Raw genomic sequence first — 26,843 nt, 5'->3', positions numbered from 1 at the left:
TCATGATCAGTACAGAAATGTACATACAGAAAATCTGGCCAGTGTTAAATGGACAGGATTCATAGTAGCCAAAATGCAACTTGGTATGGCTTTGATACTGATATACCTGTTTATTCTGTTTTCCTTTTCTTTATATATTGTACATATATTTTCAGTATCCTAAAAACAAGAATCCATATTTTTGCTGCTAGTCAGCTGAGTTTGTTTAGGGTCTCCACATGAATCCTGTACTTTTAAAAAGGAGGATAAAGGCCACCCTGCGGCTCAAACCTTGAACAGTATTTGTAGATTTAAATTTTAAAAAATTGAGAGATAGGGAAAATATATAATTTCAGCAGCTAGAATAAATATTTTCCACTCAAGTCTAGTCATCACTAACTGCATCATGAATTAATGAGCCATCAGAACTTCTATATAACTTGAACATAATGCATTGAATTCAAGGTGTAGAGCCAGTTTGGTGTAGTGGTTAGGAGTGCGGACTTGAACATAATGCATTGAATTCAAGGTGTAGAGCCAGTTTGGTGTAGTGGTTAGGAGTGCGGACTTCTAATCTGGCATGCCGGGTTCGATTCTGCGCTCCCCCACATGCATCCAGCTGGGTGACCTTGGGCTCGCCACGGCACTGATAAAATTGTTCTGACCGAGCAGTGATATCAGGGCTCTCTCAGCCTCACCCACCCCACAGGGTGTCTGTTGTGGGGAGAGGAATGTGAAGGCGACTGTAAGCCGCTTTGAGCCTCCTTCGGGTAGGGAAAAGCGGCATATAAGAACCAACTCTTCTTCTTCTTCTTCTTCAAGGCCAAGTGTTCAACAATCATGTGGATGTTGAAATGATCATTCCTTAAATCACCAAATAGTTATTGGCTAGACCAGGGGTAGTCAACCTGTGGTCCTCCAGATGTTCATGGACTAACACTGGCAGGCGCTCATGGGAATTGTAGTCCATAGTCATCTGGAGGACCACAGGTTGACTACCCCTGGGCTAGACCATCCTTGTTGAGGAAAACCTGACAGAGGCACAGAATACAAAGTTTGCCCATAGTTTTGTAGCTGAAAGAGAGAATTTACCACAGGATGGGATTTATTTGGTGGCACCCCTGTGATTTGTATTCAACCAACCTGATGTTAGCATTCCACTATATAGGAATACCAGAATAGTATGGTGGTTATGTTTATTAGTGGTTATGCTTATCTTGAAAGATAAATATTAGATCATTTCACCTAAAAACACTTCAATCAGTGAATAAATTTGGCAATAGCTCTGAAGTAAAGCAAAATTATCAACACAACTTTGAGAAGTGGGTATTTAACACTCTATTTTACCTGCTGGATTCCTGTCATATAAGAACAGCAAGAAGGCATAATCTAACTAGGGCTCAGCCCTGGAATCGATTCAGTAATAACTATCAGTGACTTGCATGGACTGGACTTTTGTCACCATTGATTAACCATTACACTTTCCAGCAACATCTGGACTAAGGAATATGAGTGTTCAAGACTGTGGGGCTGGCTTACAAGCAGCTTTGAGTTCCAACAACACTCTTCATAAAACATCCTACACAACTCTTGCCACAGTACATTTTCAAATATTAGCAGATAACATTGTTGGTAGTCCCTCTCCTATGAACTGATACAGAAAGTCATGGGGCTGAAAGACACTTCCCACAATATTTAAGCAAGGGCTTGTAGAGTGTCAACCAACATTTAAAGGGGAGCTGCTTGTGAGCCAACTTCTCTGAGATTCAAGGCAGTGTATGAGGTAGAAACATGGCAAACAACTTTTTTATTGTATGAAGTAGCATTGAGTTTTTTAAAAAGTTAATGCAGTCCATATAGGCCCTTGTCCTTTAATAAAAGATGGATTTATCAAACTACTTCTATGCAAAGGGAGCAATTTACATGTGAGAAGGGGGCTTTCTGCAAGGAGATTAGCTGTAGCAAGGGTACATTAGTTGCTGAATGGTTGAACAGACAACTACATATGGTTGTTCTGACTGTGCCATAACAACACATTTTGAAACATCCTATATAGCAGCCTGTTCATAAGAGCTGATTATTCCTCTTATTCTGAATCTTCATAAAGATTCTTTCCATTTATTACCATTCAAAAATTGCAATTACTATTTAATTTGGATCTTATTATTGCTCAAAATCTTTTTTCAGTTTTGATCCTGTACCTAAGTACAATACATATGACATTTGTGTGTGCCATTTACACATCTGTACGCTGATTTATATACAATAAAACTATTCTTGAGTGTGAAGATCAATAAAACAATTAAATTGGGAAAATTGGACAAGTTCATAATTTAAAACCATATGGAGCCCCTTGACTTTGCTGTTTTCTTTTTCATTATACTTAAGGAATATATAAATAAAACATTTTGAATTATTTCATCCTTTTTGCAACATCCAGATAAGCAAATTCTATTTCCCGATCTGCTGGACAAGTATTTGTAAATTCGTCTCTAGCATAAGCATTGTTCAAATATCTCCAGATTCCAGTCATTTCAGATGGAAACTCAAAATTTCTATATTTCTTTGCAACAACCTTAAAAGAAGATAATGGAAGAAATAATTAGATGCATGCATTAGTAATCCATAGTTTAATTCCCTCTTCCCAATTTCCTGGTGGCCACAGGAGAAAAAAGAACAATAGGAACAGAAAATAATACAGAATTTACAAAATTACAGTCAGATAGGTTTTCATGGATTTCATAAACTTTTGTGACCATGATTTAAACATTTTAAATAAACAAATGATTGATTGCATTGTTGGGTAGTTCAGGCTCAGTATTTAAAGAAAACTGAGATTTTAACAGAAAGGGAAGTTCCCTTCATGTGCTTTCCGCTAAATGCATAACTGAATCTGAAGATGAGAAACAAAATACTTTGTATTTTAAAATACATAAATGAAAATATCTTGCATAATAAAAATTTAATATAAATTGGGGCTGAAATTAAAATTTTCTAATAACTGCTTTTCTGGCAAATTTGACATAGACACCAAATTTACATATATCATCAGAACTTGAAATTTTCAGCTATTCCTGCCATATCTCTCATTCTATGCTTTGTACTACTTTAGTGCAAAGGTAAGCAAGCACAATAACTGGGGGTGGGGAGAATCCATACCTTGATAATATGCAGTTTTGGCAAGAGATTACAATCTGCTAACGTGAGCTCATCATCATCCAGGAATTTCCTTCTGGAAACAGTGAGTTCTTCTGTGCTATTGGCATCAATTTCTTCAGGCAAGGGGTCATTTAAGTAGTCATTCAGTTTTCTTAAAGCTTTAAGCAAAGATTTTTCCAAATCTAAAATTAAAAAAATTAAATATAGCAAAATATTTCTTAAAGGACTCTTTTTCCCCGAATAGACCCACTCATCAAGCGAAGTTGGCCTTTCAGGGGGTATCGTTGGCTTCTTTCTCCAAACACTACTTCTTGTTCAGCATCTCTGTTGCAACAATGTCTGATTATATTATATTATTATAAATGTATTATAATTCCTGGTTTAGTAGCACAACAGAAGAAGAAGAAGAGTTGGTTCTTATATGCCGCTTTTCCCTACCCAAAGGAGGCTCAAAGCGGCTTACAGTCGCCTTCCCATTCCTCTCCCCACAACAGACACCCTGTGAGGTGACTGAGGCTGAGAGAGCCCTGCTATTACTGCTCGGTCAGAACAGTTTTATCAGTGCCATGACGAGCCCAAGGTCACCCAGCTGGCTGCATGTGGGGGAGCGCAGAATCGAACCCGGCATGCCAGATTAGAAGTCCACACTCCTAACCACTACACCAAACTGGCTCCTAGGATTACATTTCTGCTATTTAGCAATGTCACCTTCCTTAACTTGTTCCTTTTCAAGTTGCCTGAGCTGGAAAAACTGTCCTACAGAGGTCATGAAAAAGTTCAAAGAGAAATAATGAAAGAATGAAAATGTTGAATTGGAATTTATTTGCAGATTTGACACTATGAAATTTAGGCTCAATAGGTACCGGAAGTAGTGTCGTGGTTCGGTCCTTGGTGGCTTGGGAACCGGACCGAACCCCGCCATCAGAGGCGCCCGCGATCACGGAGGTAGGGCATGGTGATCATAGGCAAGCCGGCAGCTGGGCGCCCCACCCGATCGTTGAGGTGGCAATGGCCGCTAAAGAACCTCAATGTCCCCCTCCACCTTTTGACAAGGGCCCGGAGATGGCCCTTTGTTCCAGGAAAATGGGCCATCAGGAACCCCGGAAAACCTCGCATATGTGCATGAGTCATGATTGTATCAGCATGTTCCCTCCGCAAGTACTGGGTGGGGCAATACAGCCTAAGGAGGTGGGTTTTGTATAAAAGGGAGCTTCCACCTGGAGTTTCGGTGGAAGCTCTTACTCCATACCAGCGGACTCCACGTTGCTGAAATAAAGCTTGTTCCTGTTGTATCGTTCACCAGGCCTGGCGTGACGTTTTCTTCAAAAGGGCACCCTGTTTTTTCAGTTAGCAAGCGGGTCCCCGACATCGTAAGAGCTTCCCACCGAACTCCAGGGTCGGCATCGCATCCGAGCGCTTATCGGGACGGATCCAGAGATGGCGTTTTCAAGCAACGGGGCGGTCTCGACCCCCACGAACCCCGGGAACATGAGTTTAATGTCCCCGGGAGATTTCCTCCGAAAATCGGGGGGCCAGGAGCAGCTGTCCAGGACCCCGAGACCCTCGGCAGCGGCGGCCAAGGGAAGGCGCCGGGCCATGGGGTTCCCAAGCACGGCGGGGAGCGCGCCGAGGTCTGGGGGGTTGGCCCCAACCTGGGACACCCAGCTGAGGCAGGCGCTTCGCCCGGTAGGACCTGAGGAATCCCTAGAGGACCTGCGGCGGGCCATGGCGGACTTGGCCAGGCGCTTGCAGGCAGCTGAAGCCCGTGAGCAAGCTCGGGCCGAGCCCGGAGGGACTGGTAATACAACGGCGGAGGGGATCGCGTCGAGTGAGGACGTCTCCAGCGACGAGGACGAGCCCGGCACTGGTGAGCGGGCCCCGGACCCCGACCCGGAGCAGTTTTCAGTCCCGAGTAGGCGAGACGGCCAGCGGAGAGGCGAGACAGCAGAGGATCTCGGGGGAGCGGGGGAGCCGACGGGGCGGCGAGAGCCGGACCAACGCAGGAGCGACGTGCAAGGCAGGGAGCGGCACGGCGTCGTTGGGCAAGTTGGTAGCCGGTGGAGCGGAGCAGGACGAGACGGCGGACGCCGAGAATCCCGGATCCGGAGGGGGTCGGACTACTCTCCAAAACGTTCCCCCCCAGAGCTTAAGGCGCGTTTCGACGGGACGCCGGACGACCTCCCGCAGTTCCTCCTCCACGCGCTGACGCATGCCCGGAGGTATGGAGACCGGTATGAGGACTCCGAGGACTTGGTCTGGGGGGTGGCCTCGTGTCTCCAGGGCAAGGCGGGTCAGTGGTACCTAGGGTTGGCCGAGCGCGGCGACCCGGCAACGCGGGACCTGCAGGACTTCGTGGTCGCGCTCCGCCGACGATTCCAGGACCCCCAGGCTGAGGACAAGGCAAAGAGTCGGATCAAGGGACTTCGACAGGGTACTAGGGGGGTTATGGACTATATAGACATTTTCCGGAGGGAAGCAGGCAAGGTGTTCTCCTGGAACGAGGAGACCCAAATCGAGTACTTCCGGGAGGGCCTTAACCCGAAGCTCAGGGAATGGGCCGTGATCAAGGGGACGGAAGAAGATCTGTCTACACTGGAGGGGTGGTGTTTTGTGGTCGCCAAGCTGGAAGCCAGCCTGGGTTGGGCCGCCGCACCCCCCCGGGAGGCCAAAGGCGGGTCAGCCGAGGCGCCGAGACCGGGCCCCGACAACTCTCGCCCCAAACGACCCCCGAACCCCGAGCGGGAAAGGAGACGCCGGGAAGGTCTGTGCCTGAAATGCGGGGGGTCAGGACATTTCGCAGCAGCGTGCCAACGGCAAGGGGGGGAGGACCGCGGGCTCTCCCAGGGGGGAGGTGCGACACGCCCCCAGCAGGCACGCCGGGCGGAGGACCTCCGCAACGAACCGGGAAGCGCCCAGGCGACGGGAAACGGCCAGGACCTGCTGTAGACGGCGCCGGGCAGCAGGTCCCGCGGTGCGAGGGAAAACCCCTACAGCATGAGGCGCGACCTCCGAACGTGGTAATTTTAGAGCTCCGGAACCCGGAGAACGGACTAAGTTGGGTGGGGGAGGCTCTTTTGGACTCTGGATGCGACCACAGCATGGTCCACCCCCAGATAGCCCGGGCTTTGGGGCTACCGAAGCGCATTCGGAAGGTTCCCCTGGTTTTCGTCCAGATGGACGGCAGCCCGATTCAGGGGGGACCTTTCGGGGAGGAGGTGGGTCCTATCGCCATCCACATAGGGGACCACCAAGAGCTGCGGTGGCTGATCCAGGTCCCCGTAGCGGGATATCGGGCGGTGTTGGGCCTGGATTGGCTGAAGGAACACAACCCCGTGGTGGACTGGCGGGCGGGGACCCTGAAGTTCGACTTGACGGTGGGTGCACGGCATCGGGTCCCCCACGAGAATTCCAGCCACAAGAGGACGGCGGCGCGTCCCAGGGGAGCGGCGGCGGCGCAGCAGGAGATACCAGAGCCCGAGGTCCCGCCAGAGTACCGAGACCTCGCAGCCGTTTTCAGCGAGCGGGAAGCGGACGAGCTACCCCCACACCGCCGCACGGACTGCGCTATCAACATCCCAGAGGGGGCGGTACTACCCAAAGGGCGCATCTACAAGATGAGTGAGGGTGAGCTCAAGGACCTCCGGGAGTTTTTGGGTAAAAATCTGGCCCGAGGTTTCATCCGGCCCGCTTCCAGTCCCATGGGAGCTCCAGTCTTGTTCGTCCGGAAAAAGGATGGGTCCCGACGGCTGTGCCAGGACTACCGGGGCCTCAACGCCATCGCAGCGGGGAACGCTTACCCCCTCCCGCTGATCCCGGATTTGCTGGCCCGGCTGGGCAAAGGGACTCTGTTCACTAAGCTGGACCTAAGGGAGGCGTACTACCGGGTACGCATCCGGGAGGGGGATGAGTGGAAAACAGCGTTTAACTGTCAATTGGGACAATTCGAATTTAAAGTGATGCCGTTCGGTTTAAGCGGGGCACCTGGGGTTTTCATGAGTCTAATTAATGAGGTGTTGCAGGACCTTCTGTTTCAGGGGGTGGTTGTTTATTTGGATGACGTCCTGATCTACAGCCAAGATCCCCAAGAGCACGTGACCCTGGTGAGGGAGGTGTTAAAGCGCCTGCTGGCAAACCACCTATACGTGAAGCTGGCTAAGTGCGAATTCCACCGTCCCTCCCTGGACTATTTGGGCTACCGCATCTCAGCCCAGGGCATAGCTATGGACCCCGAGAAGGTGCAGGCGGTGCTGGCCTGGGAAAGGCCCCGCACCCGGAAACAGCTACAAAGCTTCCTGGGGTTTGCTAACTTTTTTAGAGGCTTCATCCCCAGATACTCCTCCGTAGTGGCTCCCCTCACGGACTTGCTAGGTACCAAGGGGAGAGGTCCTCGCGCCACGCGGCCCAGCGCAGCGCTCGGCTGGAATGAGAAATCGGAGGCAGCGTTCCTGGCCCTCAAGCAAGCTTTCGCGTCTGAGCCCACGCTACTGCACGTCGACCCAACCCAGCCGATGGTGGTACAAGTCGACGCCAGCGACGCAGCAGCCGGGGCGGTTCTCCTGCAGCGAGACAAGGCGGGACAGCTGAGGCCGGCGGCCTACCTCTCACGAAAATTCGCCGAAACGGAGCGGAACTGGTCTACCTGGGAGAAGGAGGCGTTTGCGATTAAGTTCGCCCTCACCGAATGGCGGCATTGGCTGGAGGAAACAGAGGAGTCGTTCGAGGTCTGGACAGATCACAAGAATCTGGAGGCGCTCCGGCAACCGCGATCCCTGAACGCCAAGCAGATGAGGTGGGCGGAGTTCTTTTCGCGGTACAATTTCAAGCTTGGTCACATCCCCGGCAAAGAGAATTTCCTCGCGGACGCCCTCTCCCGTCTGCCGCATTATGGGGAGGGGTACGCTCCCTGCACCAGGTCCGTGTTTGGTGAGGAGCAGCTGGGACGGGGGGTCGTCACTAGGCGTCGGGCCAGGGAAGAATGGGAGCCCGACCCGGCGACCGCCCCGCTCCGAGACCGCCTAGTGGCAGCCTACGGGACAGACGAGGAGCTGGCTGAGCTCCGGGACTCTTTGATTTTGGACTCCGGTCTCTGGCGGAGGGGGGAGGCTGTCTACGTCCCGGAAGGGCTACGACGGGAAGCCCTCAGCCTCTGCCACGATGCTAAGACCGCCGGGCACTTCGGTTTCGTAAAATCCTGGAAGTTGGCCCGGCGGCGGTTTTGGTGGCCCAGTCTGCGGCGGGACACAAAAGCTTACGTCAGTGGTTGTCCTGTCTGCCTGACCTGCAAGCCGGGGGTTGGCAAGCCGAAAGGTCTGCTGCACCCGCTCGAGGTCCCGACCCGGCCGTGGTCAGTGATCTCCATGGACTTTATAACAGACTTGCCTCCCAGCAAGGGGAAAACGGTGATCTGGGTGGTGGTAGATCTATTTTCCAAACAGGCCCATTTCATTCCTTGCACCAGTGTCCCCAGTGCTTCACAGTTGGCTCGGATGTTCCTGGATCACGTGTTCCGACTGCACGGGCTGCCGGACAAGGTGATTTCCGATCGGGGCTCACAATTCGTGTCCCGGTTTTGGCAAGCTTTCCTGCGCCTGTTAGACATCGAGCAAGGGCTGAGCTCCGCTTACCACCCCCAGACGGACGGGCAGACCGAGCGGGTTAATCAAGTACTGGAGCAGTACTTGCGGTGTTTCGGTTCCTATCATCAAGACACCTGGGTGCCCCTGCTCCCCCTGGCCGAGTTCGCGTACAACAACGCAGACCACAGCAGCACGGAGATGTCGCCTTTTGCCGTCGTCTACGGGACAGACCTGAGACACTTCCCGGAGCTTGGAGAGGTCCCCGCCCGGGAATCGGCCGACCTTCGCGAGTGGGGGAAGCGTGCCGGGAGCTGCTGGAAGTCGCTGCAGGAGCAGCTCCACAAAGTCAAGGCAGCGCAGAAAGAGGACGCCGACCGGAAGAGACGACCAGCTGAGGAGATCCGACCGGGGGATCGAGTTTACCTTTCCACCCGGAACCTACGGTTGAATTTGCCCAGCAAGAAGCTAGGCCCTCGGTTTTTGGGGCCTTTCGAGGTCTTGGCCCCGATCAACGAAGTTTCGGTCAAGCTCAAGCTCCCCAAGAACCTCCGGCACATCCATCCCGTCTTTCACGTGAGCCTTCTAAAAAAAACTCCGGACGGTGACGTTTGGCACCCCGTGTTTTCCCCGCCAGCGCCCGAGGTCCTGCCGGGGGGGGAGCACCACGAGGTGGCGGATATCCTGGACTCTAGACTCCACAGGGGGAAGTTGCAGTACCTCGTGGAATGGAAGGACTTCGCTTTGGGGGACCGGGAATGGGTCTGGGCAGCGGACGTCCTTGCGCCCCGACTCACTGAACGTTTCCACAAGCGGTATCCTGGCCGTCCCGGGGGGTTGGAGAATGGACCTTTGGGGGGGCAGAATGTCGTGGTTCGGTCCTTGGTGGCTTGGGAACCGGACCGAACCCCGCCATCAGAGGCGCCCGCGATCACGGAGGTAGGGCATGGTGATCATAGGCAAGCCGGCAGCTGGGCGCCCCACCCGATCGTTGAGGTGGCAATGGCCGCTAAAGAACCTCAATGTCCCCCTCCACCTTTTGACAAGGGCCCGGAGATGGCCCTTTGTTCCAGGAAAATGGGCCATCAGGAACCCCGGAAAACCTCGCATATGTGCATGAGTCATGATTGTATCAGCATGTTCCCTCCGCAAGTACTGGGTGGGGCAATACAGCCTAAGGAGGTGGGTTTTGTATAAAAGGGAGCTTCCACCTGGAGTTTCGGTGGAAGCTCTTACTCCATACCAGCGGACTCCACGTTGCTGAAATAAAGCTTGTTCCTGTTGTATCGTTCACCAGGCCTGGCGTGACGTTTTCTTCAAAAGGGCACCCTGTTTTTTCAGTTAGCAAGCGGGTCCCCGACAAGTAGCTAACTCATAGGTCATTTTCAAGCAGCCTTTGCATTCCATTTTAGTAACTGGTCACTAATGGATTTTTCAGTTCAAGCAGACCCAGCAAATGGCTGTTAGTGGGATTTATTTACTTGTTCATATCATTTGTGTGAGGTTAGCAAAGCGTGGTTGAGCCATTTTCAAGGGAAACTACTTTCCTCCATTTCTACCCCATTGCACTTCTGAATCACTGTGGTATACTGTTTAAAATGTCCTAACACTTTCTACAATGTCACTTCCCCCCCCCCCATTCTCTTTTGCCACAAAATCTTCTGTGGCTGTTTTTTTTTACATTCTAAGTTGAGCTCTATAGTGTTATACCAATATATCATGGAGTAAAGGTATCTCAATGGTGTCATTATATATACTGGTTTAGTGCTATAGTGCTCAATTTAGAACATTTAAAAAGACTGAGGAGGTTTAACCAACATAATTGGGAATGTTTGGCACATAATATGAATTTGCTCCCCCAGAAGTATGGTTTTAGCTTCCCCATGTCCCAAACTATTACCAAACTTTCTCTTTTGATAACAGAGGTGTTGTTCTCCACTAACATCCTGCTAAGCTTAAGTAAAAGATGTTGGATTCCATCTTCCTCTATCTGGCTAAGCATGCCCCCAATCCCAGTATTGGAAGCATCTGTAAATAGGCTAAAGAGTTTCATGGTCAGGAACCCTCCATACTGGCTCTGCCAAATGCCTGTCTGAGGTGATCAAAGGTGATCTGGCATTCCAGTGTTGCAATGGTTGCAAGGGAACTGAACTCAGTAATGAATCTTCAGTAATCTCTCACAAGGATATAAAGGCTCTTCTGCTTTTTGGTTGTGGGTCCAGGCTATTCCAGTGTGTCTTGTATTTTTCTGTTGTTTGGTTTTATTCCCCACGTCTAAATATATACCCTAGATCGGGGGTCGTCAACCCCCAGCTGCCCATGCCTCCCCCCCCGCCCCTGCCTCCCCCCCTGCAGCGAGAAGCTCACCAGGCCACGAGCAAAGCAGCCGCCAAAGCCACTGCTTTGTTCGTGACCCGGCAAACTTCTCGCTGCGAGAGGGGGGGGGAGAGGCAGGCACGGCCACCGGCATGGCAGCGACACAAACACGCATGCATGGAGCTGCTGTGCATTTGTGTTTGCGCCCCCTGCTGGCGAAAACACACATGTGCAGCAACTGCGCGTGTGCGTTTGCACGCAGCTGCCGTCCATGCGTGGCACCCAGGCCGCCGGCTCTCCCCCAGCCCCGGAGGCAGTCCTTGACCACAAAAATTTTGGGGAGTGCTGCCCTAGATATTTCACTTGGTACATAGCTATTTGGCATTTGGAGACTTTTTACTGTTAAACCAGTTTCCTTTATCCTTTGGAACACAGTGGCTAGATGCTGAAGATGTTCCTTCCACGTTTGACTAAAAATCACAATATCATCAATATAAGCAAGTGCAAATTCTTTTAATCACTTCAACAGTTTTGATGAGCCTCCAGAACACGGTTGGGGCGTTCCTAAGACCAAAAGCCAAAATCATGAACTCTAAGTTACACATGCTGTTTTTGGTTGGTCTTTGGTTGGTATTGGCCATCTGCCAATACCCTTTTATCAAAACCAAAGTGAAAATAAAATGAGCAGCACCAAATATTTCCACTAATTCAGTATCAATTTTGTGCAAAGCTAATTTAGTTCTCCCTGGGAAATTGGAAAAGATTTGTTGATTCCTAAATTCTCTAGTTTTGTTGATTCCTAAATGACCAGAAATGGGCTAAATGTACAAGTCTACTTTCTTGGGATCACTAGCTGGTTATGTTTCTTCCATACAGCTGTGTATTTATTCCTCATAAACACTTCATATAGTCTTTGGTCTAGGATTTCAAACAAAAAGATTTTCTATCACTTCTTCTTATGAGAATTTTTTTGGTCACAACTCTTGTAAAGATTCATCTTACCTTTGTTCAGTGAGAAATTGTGCAGCATGGATCTTTCACACTGCTCTACCTGTGATTGTTTAGAAGAGTTGCTACATTTGGTTTTCTGGAGCAACCACTTGTGTTTCTGGCCAGCAGGCAGCTCTGAAACCTGAATCTGAGGCCTATTCCTGGGTACTACATTCACCAACTTAGCCGGTGAGGCCAGGTCATTTCCCAGTATTATTGGAACTGCAAGTTTTCCCCCACATTCTCATTATCCACTTGCACTGAAATCCTTTGTATTTGATGGGGATTTCTGCAACGTTTATTTCAAATTCTGGGCCACTGATTCCCTTGATTCTGTCTGTCTTTACAAATGTTGGCTTTATTCAGCCCCTGTAACTATTTCTAGTTCCATACTTCTTTACTGTTAATCCCTGGTAGCAAATATATTATGAAAGGAAAGCTATTTGCAGCAGAACAAAGAAAAGGTGAGTCCTTGCTAATTGTGAATTGTGTCAGGAACCAGCAACCCAACTCATGGATTTCATATTGTATATTTAGAACTATATTAGCATCCCTGCCAAGCAATATACTACTCTATAGCAAAAGAAACATGCAGTATTCTTAACAGACATGCAAAGAATGTGGACTCAAGAGATAAGCAGGTATAGCAAGTATTCCCGAAGTTGATAATAATAGCACAAAGTGTATAGGTACTTACTTTCATTGGCATCTTTTCTTGTGTTTTTTATGAATGCAGAAAATTTAGCAAATACATCATTTCCTGCAGAGTATGATTCTGGATGGTTTGGTGCAAGTTTGGGATACCTGAAAAAGTTAAGACATAAGAACGTTATCCTAATTCATTATTTCAAAACATGGAGACTTAGGAAAATCCTGATAGGGTCTTATCTTTCGGCAAAACAAATCTGGCAACATATTATAACTATAACAATTTATGTGGAATGGTCTTCATAAGCCAGTTGTCTATCAGAACAGTCAAGACTATCTGCACAATATCAAATCTGTATATACCGAATCCAGCACAACAGGCAGTACCTTGGTGGTGCTAATTTATCTTCTAAGAACTCCTCAATTTTATTCACATCTGTTTTCACTTCACCATCAAAAGTCATAAAAGGAGGGTTTGTTCCTGGTGCCAAATTCTGAAGGTCAGCTGGCTTCCTAAAAAAGGTAAAATTGTGAGCAGGACCTTGTCTTACTATATAGAAGCTATTTTAGGTTAATTATCTATTTTGACATTGATATTATATCTAACTGATTCTTACTATTTCAACAATTATTTCAACAACTAGAAAGTAAGCCCGCTGTACTGGGAATACAGCGGGCGCTAGCGGACATTGTGAGTGCGGTGGGGCGGCTCGGCGACTTTCCAGATGCCGGCCCCGCACCCGAGGGCAGCTGTGGTCCGTGCAGAAAGGCCGCCGCTGCCCCCCCCTGGGCCAAGGCCTACCTGTTGGAGAAGTGGCCGGGCTGGGGTCTCGAGTGGGCGGCAGCTTCACCGTCGCGTTGGCGCCACTGCTGGGGGCCGCAGAGTTGCGTTTTCTGCAGCGGGCGGCAGCGGGCGCTCCTGGAGGCATGGGGTGGCGGGTGAGCTGGCCTGTTCGTGAGCGGGGTGAGGCCGGTGCTGCGGCCGCAGCAGGCTTGTCTTGTGGGCAGGCTGCTGCCGGCGCTGCTCCCACAGCTGGGGGCGGCCTACGGCCGTGGCCTTGTGGGCCGGCGGGCGACTTGTCCTGGCTTGCGCCGTTGGGCCCTCCTTGTGCCGTTGCCCATGTCCCAGTGCCAGCTTGCGCCGTTGGGTGCCACCAGGTCGTGTGAGGCGTGCGGCCAGGCAGTGACCTGGCCTGGCCGCGTAGAGGCAGCAAATGGTGGTGGGCGGCCGCATGCAGGCCACAGCGGAGGGGTGGATCGGGAGGCACTTCACGCCTCCCAATTCGTCAGCCCAGCAGCAAGGGACCAATCGCAAGCCGCACTCTGTGATTTGGTTGTTTGGTGGGGGGGTGTTTTAGAGGCAATTGGGGAGTGGGGGTTAGTGTTGTAATAGTTTTTACTGTTTTAATCAATGTTGTAAGCCACCGCAGGCCAGCTGGTCTAGGAGCAGCAGCAAAAAAGTATAATAATTATAATAAACAAGTAAACAAACAAAGCAAGAGGCATCTGTATACAATAGTTACTGAAAATATTGAACTGGTTTTGAGTTATCTGAATCTGTATATAATAATTGCCATGATATATTACTATTGGGATATTTAGTTAATATAGCAAGTTTTGCCTGTCATAGATGTATGATACCAAAAGGTAAAAATCTACATTTATTCAAGTAGATATCCTACATGTTCAGGGGATGGTGGTATATAAATAAAATAAATAAATAAAAGAAGTATTTCAGTATCTTAACAACACCACATTTTATTTCCCCCCTCTCCTCTACCGGACAGAAGGCAGTAGTTCCTTGATTTAAAGTCAATTATTAAATTCCTTTAAAATAATTTAAGTCTGTTTTATCCCATGAAAAGTTGTAAACCACCCTGAGCATTCAGGGAATGGCAACATAAATGTGAAAATAAATAAATGAATAAGAGAAAGAAGAATCACAGAACAGAATCATAGAATCAGAGTTGGAAGGAACATTTAGTCTTACTCCCTGCAGAATGCATGAAATTCACAATTACCTGCCTACCACAGTAACACCAATTCCACACCCAGATGATATCGCTCCACATGAACACTCCCCCACGACACCCTAAAAACCAGAATTCCTGGCTAGTCTGGCCTGGAAGAAATTCGCCTTCTGACCCCAAAGTGGTGATCGGCATTTCCTTGGACAAAAGAGCCAAACAATCCATTCTACCCACCCACTTACAATCTGGGTAAGTTCACAGAATCAGCAATTTTGTCAGATGGCTATCTAGCCTCTGCTTAAAAACTTCCAAAGAAGGAGATCCCACCACCTCCTGAGGAAGCATGTTCTGCTTAGGAACTGCTCTAACTGTCAGGAACTTCTTCGAGATGTTTAGTCAAAAATTCTTATGAATTAATTTCAACCGATTAGTTCTGGTCTGACCTCCAGGGCAACAGAAAACAACTATGTTGCATCCTCTAATTCCGTGTCCCTCAACCCCTGGGCCACGGTCCGGTACCGGGCCATGAGGCCCTCGGTATTGGGCCGTAACAGGGGGGGAGGTGCCGGTGCCAGTGCGCCACTGGGCGCACCTCCGTCCCCCCCCCACGGCACAGCCCACGCCATGGAGGGAGGCACAGTCGCAAATGCACAGGCGCGGCAGCTCCACGCCTGCACCCACCAGCAAGCATCGCGCTGAGGGAGGGCCTGCCTCCCACTGGCACCCACACCTCCCTTTCCCCCCCCGGTCCCGGGTCTCCCTCTCCTGCCCTTTGGTCCCCAGCCCGGAAAAGGCTGGTGACCATTGCTTTAATTGACAGCCCTTCAAGTACTCGAAGATGGCTATCATATCTCCTCTTCTCTCCAGACTAAACAGAACAAGCTCTCTCAATCTTTCCTCATACATCTTGGTCTCCAAATTCCTTAAGATTTTTATTGCCCTCCTCTGGATGCGCTCCAGTTTCTCTACATCCTTGTGGTGCCCAAAACTGAATACAGTACTGTAAGTGAGGTCACCTCTTGCACAATCTGGACACTGTACACCTTTTGATACAGTCCCCGATCCCATTTACCTTGTTAGCCACCAAGTCACACTGATGGTTCATGTTCAGTGTATGTTCTACTAAGACCTCTAGATCCTTTTCACGCATAACACTGCCAAGAAAAGTTTCCCCATTCTATAATGATGCATTTGATTTTTCCTACCTAAATGCAGACCTGTACATTTTTCGCTACTGAAATCCATTTTATTCAAGTTAGCCATGTTTTCCAGCCTGTCAAGATCATCCTGTATGCTGTATTCCAGTTTAATATCATCTGCAAATTTAATAAGCACTCCCTCTATTCCTTCATTCAAATCATTTATGAATATTTTGAATAACACAGGGCCTAAGACAGATCCCTGAGGCACTCTTGTCACTCTTCTCCGAGAGGATGATGAATCATTAACAAGAACCCTTTGGGTGCGGTCAACCAGATATCAACCCACCTAGCAAAGAGTAAAGAATATTTTCCCTATCACAAATAGCCAGCTTGGCTAGCACTGTGTGTATGGAAAGCCATAAAGGGGAAGTGAGAAACAAAGAGAGAGAGGAGGGGTCAGAGGGCAGATCCCAGGTTAAGACAAAGAGAGGCATCCCATTTAAGGAGATGACACCTATACACACTTAGAGTGATTGGAGCCTGAGCGCCCAGGCATGCTGTCTGACTCACTCCAACAACTAGTTCCCCTGAATTACCACCTTTCATTTTTGCTTTAGTACTTTTTATGGTGAAGATATAAAGGTAAATATTCCAATCCTTTTTGTATGGATTACCTGGAAAGGAATGGGGAGGTAAAACTGCAAGATGGCTGGAACAGGAATGCTCAACAGATTGTATGTTTGGCCACTCTATTGGCACAGGAGAAACTTTTGCATTTGTAATGACAATGAATGCAACATGAAGAATTGTCATTGTGCAGCTGAATCCTGCCTGCTGAATTGGATTTTTATTTATTATCTATTTACAGAATTACAGTACAGGCAGGATTTCGAAGAGGCAGAGGAACTAGAGATCTAATTGCCAACATACGCTGGATCATGGAGAAAGCTAGGGAGTACCAGAAGAACGTCTACTTCTGCTTCATTGACTATGCTAAAGCCTTTGATTGTGTGGAGCACATCAAATTGTGGCAAGTTCTTAAACAGATGGGAATACCAGAACATCTTATTTGTCTCTTGAGAAATTTATATGCAGGTCAAGAAGCAACAGTGAGAACTGAACATGGAATCACTGACTGGTTCAAAATTGAGAAAGGAGTTCGGCAAGGCTGTATACTGTCACCTTGCCTATTTAACTTGTATGCAGAGCACATCATGAGAAATGCGGGATTAGAGGAGTCACAAATTGGGATCAAGATTGCAGGGAGAAATATCAACAACCTCAGATATGCAGATGATACCACTCTAATGGCAGAAAGTGAAGAGGAACTAAAGAGCCTGTTGATGCGGGTGAAGGAGGAGAGTGCAAAAGTTGGCTTGAAACTCAACATCAAGAAAACAAAGATCATGGCATCCGGCCCTCTCAATTCCTGGCAAATAGATGGGGAAGAAATGGAGATAGTGACAGATTTTATTTTCCTGGGCTCCAAGATCACTGCAGATGGGGACTGCAGCAAAGAAATTAAAAGACGCTTGCTCCTGGGAAGGAAAGCTATGGCAAATCTAGACAGCATCCTAAAAAGCAGAGACATCACCCTGCCAACAAAAGTGCGTTTAGTCAAGGCTATGGTATTCCCAGTTGCAATGTATGGCTGCGAAAGTTGGACCATAAGGAAGGCCGAGCGTCAAAGAATTGAGGCTTTTGAACTCTGGTGCTGGAGAAGACTCTTGCGAGTCCCTTGGACTGCAAGGCGAACAAACCGGTCAGTCCTAGAGGAGATCAACCCTGACTGCTCTTTAGAAGGCCAGATCCTGAAGATGAAACTCAAATACTTTGGCCACCTCATGAGAAGGAAGGACTCCCTGGAGAAGAGCCTAATGCTGGGAGCGATCGAGGGCAAAAGAAGAAGGGGACGACAGAGAATGAGGTGGCTGGATGGAGTCACTGAAGCAGTAGGTGCAAACTTAAATGGACTCCGGGAAATGGTAGAGGACAGGAAGGCCTGGAGGATCATTGTCCATGGGGTCGCGATGGGTCGGACACGACTTCGCACATAACAACAACAATTTACAGAATTTATGCCCCACCTCTGTGCTCTCATGAGGACCACAAAGACAGCTAGTAGATTAGAAATACACACACAATAAAAACACATCTTAAAACCATATAACATCAGACAACGTAGGGGTATCTAACTACTATAAACATACTATAAACTATAAATATGACTCTGTAAATCATCCATAATTTTAGAAAGCTGTTGTATCTTTTACATAGTCAATATTTTTAAAAAGCCTAAAAGAACTGACCCATTGAGGACTAAACATACTCCAGGAAAGACAGTATGATAAGAGAACTTGAGTGTCAGCTCATGTTGATGAGGTTTAAAAGGTTGATGAGATTTAAAAAATTTAAAAATATAGAAATGTCTGGGAGATTTTGTGGAAGAAATTTCCAAATTATTTGTCAAACAGAAGTTCCTCAAAGACCCACAGTTTGTCCTCTGTGTGTGTGTGTGTATACACACACACCTATACAGAGAGAGAGAGAGAAAATGTGGGAGGTTATAAACTCACCGTTTCAAGTCCACAGTTGTAACATTAAATATAACACCCTTCAGCCACAGAATCATAAAGAGGCGCTGGGAAAATGGGCAGTTTCCAATACTTTCTCCATCGCTACCAGCCTACAACAAATAAAAGTATTGATTGAAAAGATTGTACTGTTGAGATGAAACATTTGAACAGGTACTCAAATTGTATAATACTAGACTTTCTAGTGGTGCTCTAATATTTGGAAGTATGATGTAATAGAAATGTTCAATTGTTATTATGGAAAACTGGATCTATAGTACAAAACATGGTTCCAGAAAATCAGTTTTATGCCTTGAATTTCATTTATAAGACCTTATCTTAACCATAAATTATCTAAATATTTACTGTTAGACTGCCTTCATAAATATTTTAACAACCTTTTCATCTGTTCACAAATTCTTAAGTGTTATAGTTGAATGAGAATAAGAGAACAACCTGACAACAGACATCATCTGGCTCTGGCCAAAGAAGAAATAAATTATTTCTTGTTTTCTTGGACTAAGTAAGCCTCAGTAGAATCTGTGTTTGCTTCTCCCTTACTTATGAGGCAATTGTCATCCTCACTCTTCTATAACACTAATAGACATTAATCACTAGCTAAATAGTGCTGCTGACTGGATATATTTTAAACTGGAAGTCATTACTATTACTATGTTTTATCATGTTTTAATTTTAATTTTTTAAAATCTTTCTGTATATGCATATGCAATGTTGTATACCAGCCAGAGGGCGGCTGGAAGCGGACATGACTGCTCAGCAGCCTGTCCGTGGCGCATACTGCATTAAAGCAGCACAGGCGTCAATTAGCAGGGCGGGACCCTCATCGACTATAAAGACACCACATGCATGGGTCCCAGCCCAGGATGCTGCCGAGAGCAGCTTCCCTCCCACCCACCCTGTGTTAATGGAAAGACAGCATTGCTATAGTGTCTGAGATGGATGTTTTCATGGTTAATGATTTATCACAGCTGTGGGTCCGCATGGGATGGTGCCTGTTTGCAGAGAGATTGTGTGAGATTGGACCCAGGGCTTCCGTATGAGGCAGCACATAAATGAGCATGGATGACCCCGTGGGGCAGCCAAGAGTTCATTGCCAGGCGGCCTGGGGGACAACCAGCTGAGGTTTGTGCTCAATTGGCTTCCCCTCACAGGTTGCTTTCCTTAGCAGCGGACTCCAGTAGGCAAGGGGATCTGCTCTCCCATTGGGGAATGTTGTGGATCCCCAGGGTGCCTCTAGACTCTGTGGGTTGTGGTGCAGTCCACTGACTACGAGGACAGGATCCCCCTCCCATGCTGCGCCAACCCTCCTGTGGGGAGGTAATAAAGCTGTGGCCTTGTTTATACCCAATATTCGTATTTTGCCTTTTATTTCAACCCAAAATGCCTTCCTGCAAGTCAGCAAAATTTAAAGCAAGCCACAATTTAACCGAAGAAGGTTGTACTGTTGAATACAGCCAGCAAACCTGGGTACTATACCCTTTTACGGAAGACTGGATTAAACAGGTATGTGATATTCTTTATCTACCTAGCTCAAAAACAAAATCTTTATCATGAACTCTGGCAAGAGATCGATATTCTATGTTTTTTTTAAACTGCATATAAGGTCAGAAGTACATAAACAACGCATCAAATTCTATTTGCTGTTTATCCTGTTACAAGAATTATAGCTTCAATATGCCAAGCTATTTCTAATCCGTATTTAATAACATGGCAGGAGACCAGCTGAACATTGTACATCAATAAGAGAAAAAAAAAGCCCTTATAGCCTTGTTAAATTCTTAAGGGGAATTATTTCAACAAAAGGGCATTATATTCTGGAACACATTATAGGGCTGGGAAAAGCAGATTAACTAGTACTTTAATTACACATCCTGCTTTATATTTTAACAGACGATACTTCACATGTTGTAGATTTTTCTCTTTAGATGCAAGCCACATCTAAAAATTTTTTTTAATCTAATATATTTTGAACAAATGCCTTTAATGACTGATGGGAAAAATTTGGCAGTGGTAAGGAGGAAAAAAGAACCTTGCAGTGATAATCCTAATTCCTGCCTTGGAGCCAAGTGGTAAAGTTAAAACATGAAATGAATGTTTTCCCTTTGTGTGCAGTGGTAGTTCCCCATCCCCTTCTTTAAAATTTAATATGCCTTAGATATATATTATTAATAAAGAACTTCAACAGAAAGCAATACCATGAGAAACTTTTGCAATCTTAGTAAAACTGGTTGAAAATAATGTTTTAAAGAAGTTAATCCTTTATGATCCTAGTTGTTTGTTCTTTTCACTTAGACTTTTAAATTAAAGAAAACTAGGACATTGGGAAGCCAACCTCAAGAGGTGGGGAGTTTATTCAGCATTTATGGTCACTTAGGCCATCCAATTGGATGCTCTGGCACAAACCATAGCTTGTGTTACAGGAGCCAAATTAGCATACTTAACATACAATTCCATATTTTTAAATACAGAAAATAAAGGTGTTACACGGGTTATACAAGGCTACTGGATACTGAAAAGTATGTAGGCCAGCGTATTATAGTGCAACGGGCAGTTACTTTTTTCAAGTTTTAGAAAAAGCGTTTTAAATGTAGCATTGTGATTTTTAGTAATGCATTTATTTTATTGTACTTTTTGTCTTACAGTAGCTATTAGGTGACTTAAACAAAGCTTAGCAGAACTACAGGACAAAATTGTTCTGATTAATTAAAGAAGGGCCATCATCAGCCCTTTGCCTGCCAGTTCTAAACTATATGAAGATTTCAAAAATGTTTGGATGGAAGCTGAGTGCTGCAAGCCATGCTGTACAATACCAAAAAGTCAAAAAGATAATCATATGAATCCTCACAGCAGAGAAAAGAATGCAGGAGTACATTTTAAAGTAATGTTTTTATTGTGACATGGACATGGACTTTGTGAGACAAGAACCTATTTCTGGACTGTCTATTGTATAGATTCTATAATCTATGCAGTGCTAGATAAGAGGCACCATTAATACAAACAGAAGATGTAGTCTTCTTCATTACCTTGTAAAATAGACCAGAGCTGAACTATCACAAAAGCAAAATAGAGCTCAAGGCAGATTTGGCTCAAATTAAACCCTGATTGCCCCCTCTATTGACTGCAGCCATAGGAGAGATGGTGGGAATTCCAAATCACTCCATTGCTGTATCTGTACTGCAACTGGAAGAGGATTATTTGTGCCATTACACTGGAGTTATGCCACATTCACAGTTGGAGAGCAAGGGAGAAAATGTTATTAGGACATAAAAAGATAATTGTCAAATAATCTATTGGCACATAATTCTTTCACTCTTTTATCAGCAAACAAACATAGTAAATGGAATTACATATAGTTCTTTGTTCAGTCATGGGATTTTATCCGCACCAGAATATGATAACATTCTTATGACACTCTTAACTCAAAATAACTTGTGTCTAAGAACAAGAGTTGTGTGATTCTTTCAGAGAGCAGAACATTAAAGACAGAGAAGACTTGTAAAGTTCCAGGGCTTTGCGGGCAATTTACAGCCTGTCAAGAGTCAGGGCCATTCCGCACGACTTAAATGTAGCAGAAGTCTTACCTTTGGTAAACGCTACTAATTCAATGTTCCACATGACTTCTCACACAATCTGCAACACTCCTGCAAAAAGCGCTTCGTTGTAGCGCTTTTTGGGAAATTGGGAAAAGTGGATTCCCCCTGAGAAAACTGCTACACTTCTGCGCACAAGCTGCAACACATCAGCAAAAGGCATGTGCATTCTCAATGTAGCGGCAAAAAGAATGTCCCTCCCCCACTCTCACCACCGAACTTCCGGCGAAGCGATCGCCATTTTTTTTCCTTAGACAGGGAAAGCAACGAACGAGCGAGGCTTCTCAGAGGCCTCTCCAGCTAAAGTCCCTCCACAGAAGTGATTAAAAGTTAAACAAAGCTCCCTACTGCAAGTGTCTTTAAAGTTCCCAAGCACAATACAGCCCCTTGTTCGACACAACATAATTTCGGCCACAAATCTCACCCATGGGGGGGGGATTTTTGTTTCACTTGAGAAGCCTGTAAATGATTAAGTGCCAGCTTCTATGCCTGCGAAAAAGGTCTTTCTGATACATTGAAGGAACAAATATGCGTTGATACAGGTGTTTTCGGGTTTAAAAAAAAGAGTTCTTAAAGGAAAACACGAACATGACAGTTAATTGGCTGTTAAGGGGTGGGAGGAATTGTGGAAAAATATCGCCTCCCCTATTGCGATTTCGGCGAGACCAGAAACTTGTGCGTTACGAGAACAGCGCTAGTGGGAGAGCCTTTTTTCGCTAGAAACGGCTGTGTGCGTTACCACAATCTGCCACTTTTGCCTGCAGTGCTTTTCAATAGCGCACAGATTTAACCACATTGCCCTTTGTGCGGAAATCCCCTCAAATTTTGCTTCCTTAATCCCAGTTGCAGCTCTTAGAGGAACAGGACATTTGTGGGGCTCGTTCCTTGTCACTCACCTTTCTGGTCAAAGTCATTCAAGGTGGTTAGGTCACACCTCTGCTCAATCAGGCAGGTAGGAGGAAGCACATTTTCCCCCTCTGGCAGGGACGCAACTTAAGATCGCACCCCAAGCCAGAAATTTGGGGGTGACCATTGATGCCTCCTTAACACTCAAGGCTCAGATCAGGAAGGTCGCCAGCCAGGATTTTTTCCATCTGTGCCAAGCCTGGCTACTAGTGCTCTACCTGTCATCCAAACACCTGGCCACAGTGATCCATGCAATGGTCACCTCCAGAGTAGATTTCTGTAACTCGCTCTACACTGGCCTTGTGCTTGATACGGAAGCTTCAACTGGTGAAGAATGCAGCTGCTAGGATCCTCACAGGTACATCTTGAAGGGCCCATATCCAGCCTGTGATGAGGCAGCTGCACTGGTTACCGGTTATTTTCTGGATTCAGTTCAAGGTTTTCGTTTTGATCTTTAAGGCCTTTTGCGGTGTGGGACCAGTGTATTCGAGGAACAGCCTGTCATTCTATGCCCACCGCAGGGCTTTTCGCTATGCGGGTACAACTGTATTGGTCATTCCCAGCCTCAGAGTAGCCTGTCTGGCCTCAACCAGGGCTTTTTCAGTCCTGGCCTCGACCTGGTGGAATGAGCTCCCAGAGGAGCTGTGGGCCCTGCGGGAGCTTTCAGCATTCCGCAAAGCCTGCAAAATGGAGTTCTTCTGACAGGTTGTTGGGTGAGGCTGGGCTGCAAGATCAATCTGCCCCCCCTATAGCAGCTATAGCAGCAGTAGCAAAGAACAACTGGCACCCTTATCTCTCCCCCTCCCCCGGATGGGTATTGGAGGTGAGTTACTTTAGGTTTATGTGTTTTTTGCTGCATCTTGGTTTACTGTGTTTAATTATGTTGATGTTGTTTGTAATTTTATTGTGTGGGATTTTTATTGGGGGTTTTATCTACTATAACTTGCCTCGAGCCTCTGGGGAGAGGCGAGTAACAAGTCTAATTAATAATAACAACAACAACAATAGCTGGGGGGTTGCATGGGATGGAGCCTGTTGTTAAGGAGTCCCATGGGCAACCAGACTCCCCGGGGTTTTGACCTCCCTTATGAAGTTGCATGTAAACAAGTGTGGCGGATCCTGCTGGGTAATCAGGGGATCATTTGCCAGGGGGCTGGGGGATAGCCAATAGAGGTGGGCATCTGTTGGCTACCCCACATTGGTTGCTTCCTGTAGGGCAGATTTCAGAAGATAAGGGAATCAGCTCTCCTGGCGCATCTCCCGAGCGCCTTTGGATTCTGCGGGTTTGAGTGCAGTCCAATGACTGCTAGATCAGGCTCCCACTACTATGCTGCGCCACCCCTCCCATGGGGAGGTAATAAAGCTGTGGCTATGTTTATATCCAACATTGTTGTGTCACGTCTTATTCCAGCCTAAATGCCCACCTGCAAATCAAAGAGAGAAGAGCTTACGTTGTATGCAAAATGAAATTCTTGCCTGCATGCAGAGTCAAAGCACCTGTATACAGCACCTGCATTCATGGCAAGGATGAGTATTTCACAAGTCATACGAGACTCAGATGGAAAGGACAAGGACACGGAAGTCCTCATTGACAGCACCCATGTCCTAAAAAAATATGGGTGATAAATGCTGTCAGCAAAAACATAAATACAACGGAGCGGATATTTTTTAATGCAGAGGTCTCCAACCCCCGGTCTGCGGCCCGGTACCGGGCCGTTAAGGCCCTGCTGGCGAAAACGCGCACATGTGGCTGTTCTGCACATGCATGTTAGCGCCACCTAGTAGCTAAAACGCGCATGCGCGGCAACTGCACGTGCGCGTTTACGTGCAGCTGCTGTGGCCGGGCCGCCCTCGGAGGCGGTCCCCGACTACAAGAAGGTTGGGGACCGCTGTTTTAATGGACTCAATCTACTGGGAAGTTTTAACATGCAATGAATAAGAAAGGCAAGCATGACTGCTATGTAAAGAACCATGTAAGGAAAGCAAGAGGGAAAGAGATGTTTTGGTACTTCTGTAGCTCAGGAAAGTCAAGTGGAGGAGTATTTAAAATGAGAATGGGAAAAGCATCAGAAAAAAATGCTCTGGGCATAATGCTGTATTGGCAGGAAGATGAAGTAAATTACTTTAGAAGAAGAAGAAGAGTTGGTTCTTATATGCCGCTTTTCCCTACCCGAAGGAGGTTCCAAGCGGCTCACAATCGTCTTCCCATTCCTCCCCCCACAACAGACACCCTGTGCGGTGGGTGAGGCTGAGAGAGCCCTGATATCACTGCCCGGTCAGAACAATTTTATCAGTGCCGTGGCGAGCCCAAGGTCACCCAGCTGGCTGCATGTGGGGGAGCGCAGAATCGAACCTGGCTTGCCAGATTAGAAGTCTGCCATCCTAACCACTACACCAAACTGGCTTTAGAGATCATCACCCTTTCTCAACTTTTACAATTTGGATTTTACACTATGTAGTCATGCAGTTAATGTGACATCAATCATTACATCACCATTTAAAAATGCCTGGCACATTTTAAAATGCCTGGCACACTGAAATATACCAGCAAAGAAGGGAACGTTTTAGTGTTCCTTTGTTTTGAAATGCCCCGTAAATACACACTGTATATCTCTTTGAAGATATGATTAAAGTGTCAGTGCTTATTGTTTTAGTTGCATATAGAGAGTCTTAGTTGTTCATCAGTGTATTGTGATTAAATGCTGCTTGACACCTCTGAAATATTGCTTTGTTCTAAGGAAACTTTTCTGATTCTGGAACTGACCTTTGCCATGTTTCCTTGCTTTAACAGATGAAGTCTGGACAAAGCTATTACTTCTGGTGCATTGCTTCATTTAGGGTAAATTGGCTGTTAGGACTCAGTTTTGGATTTGGACATAATTCCATATCTCTTAGTCAGGAAAGCTTTGGACAGTTTAATACACACACACACACACACACACAATAAAGTTTCTAAAATATTAAGTGTTTTAGACATGGCAGGTTAACCAACATTTTACTTTCTTGCAGAACAAAGCTCTCAGAATGTTAGCCACCTATATTTTATAAGATAATTTAAAACTGTCATTTTGTCTGGGATCAAACAAAGATGAAATTTTTGTGGGATAAAATTAATGCCTGACAAAATTAGTTCTTAGTTTAGGCTTACATGAACAAGAGCCCACTTGTGCAGAATCTATTGAATCTATTGAATTTCCACACAAGGACCAATTTTGCTGAATGTTTGCAGTATGCAGAAACGCTATATTTAATAGTGAAATTTCGTCATTCCACATACCTTTAATTCTAGTGGAATACTGAAGTCCCAGTAGCGGTCTATTCATTCCCCACAATTTCTGGTCTTGCTGGAATCGCAACAAAGGAAGCAATATTTTTCCACGCTTCTTCCCGCCCCTGGCCATCAATCAAACAGAACAGCCAATGAACAGTTGTGTTCATGCTCCCAAAAAGCCTCTTTCCCTTTAAAAACTTGAAAAAGCCGAAAACACCAGTAGCAATGAATATGTGTCCATTCGTAGCAACAAATATGTGTTCATTTATTGTCTCAGAAAGACCTTTTTTGCTGGTGTAGGAGCTGGTGCTTAATCGTTTACACGCTCTTCAAGTAACCCCCCCCATGGGCGCGACTTGTGGCCGAAATTACGGGAAGTGTCAAACAGGGGGCTGTATTGTGCTTGGGAACTTTAAAGACACTTGCAGTAGGAAGCTTTGTTTTACTCTTAAGCACTTATGTGGATGGACTTTAGCCGGAGAAGCCTAGCTCGTTCATTGCTTTCCCTGGTCTAAGAGGAAAGAAATGGCGATCGCTTCTCCAGAAGTTTGAGGGTGAGAGCGGGGGAGGGACATTCTTTCTACCACTACATTGAGAACGCACATGTCTTTTGCTGATGTGTTGCAGCTTGTGCTCAGAAGTGTAGCGGTTTTTTCAGGGGGAATCCACTTTTCCCGATTTCCCTAAAAGCGCTACAATGAAGCG

The 26,843-nt window shown here is 46.6% G+C and overlaps 1 protein-coding gene across 3 annotated transcripts in view; it reads right to left on the bottom strand.

The window, feature by feature from the left end:
- Positions 1-801: 801 nt before the first annotated feature.
- The window catches only part of CLIC6 (chloride intracellular channel 6), a 43,189-nt gene continuing 17,147 nt past the window's right edge, over positions 802-26,843 (bottom strand). Inside the window, exons 2-7 of one of the 3 annotated variants that reach the window (XR_013231935.1) lie at positions 18,354-18,463; positions 13,053-13,178; positions 12,715-12,821; positions 3,139-3,320; positions 992-2,554; positions 823-887 (exon numbers count right to left, since the gene is read on the bottom strand). Coding sequence is in view for 2 of the 3 variants with exons in the window: in XM_077342644.1 (XP_077198759.1) it covers positions 2,393-2,554; positions 3,139-3,320; positions 12,715-12,821; positions 13,053-13,178; positions 18,354-18,463 (687 nt within the window). In the remaining variant the exon portion in view is untranslated. Of the gene's footprint in view, positions 2,555-3,138; positions 3,321-12,714; positions 12,822-13,052; positions 13,179-18,353; positions 18,464-26,843 lie in introns of all 3 variants that reach the window. The other 2 variants (XM_077342644.1, XM_077342645.1) reach the window with 2 other exon arrangements.

This window comes from Paroedura picta, chromosome 6 (genome assembly GCF_049243985.1).
Source record: "Paroedura picta isolate Pp20150507F chromosome 6, Ppicta_v3.0, whole genome shotgun sequence".
In the NCBI taxonomy this organism is placed as follows: Eukaryota; Metazoa; Chordata; class Lepidosauria; order Squamata; family Gekkonidae; genus Paroedura; species Paroedura picta.
The sequence above is the reverse complement of the archived record's forward strand: the minus strand, read 5'-3'. Positions and strand labels throughout refer to the sequence as shown.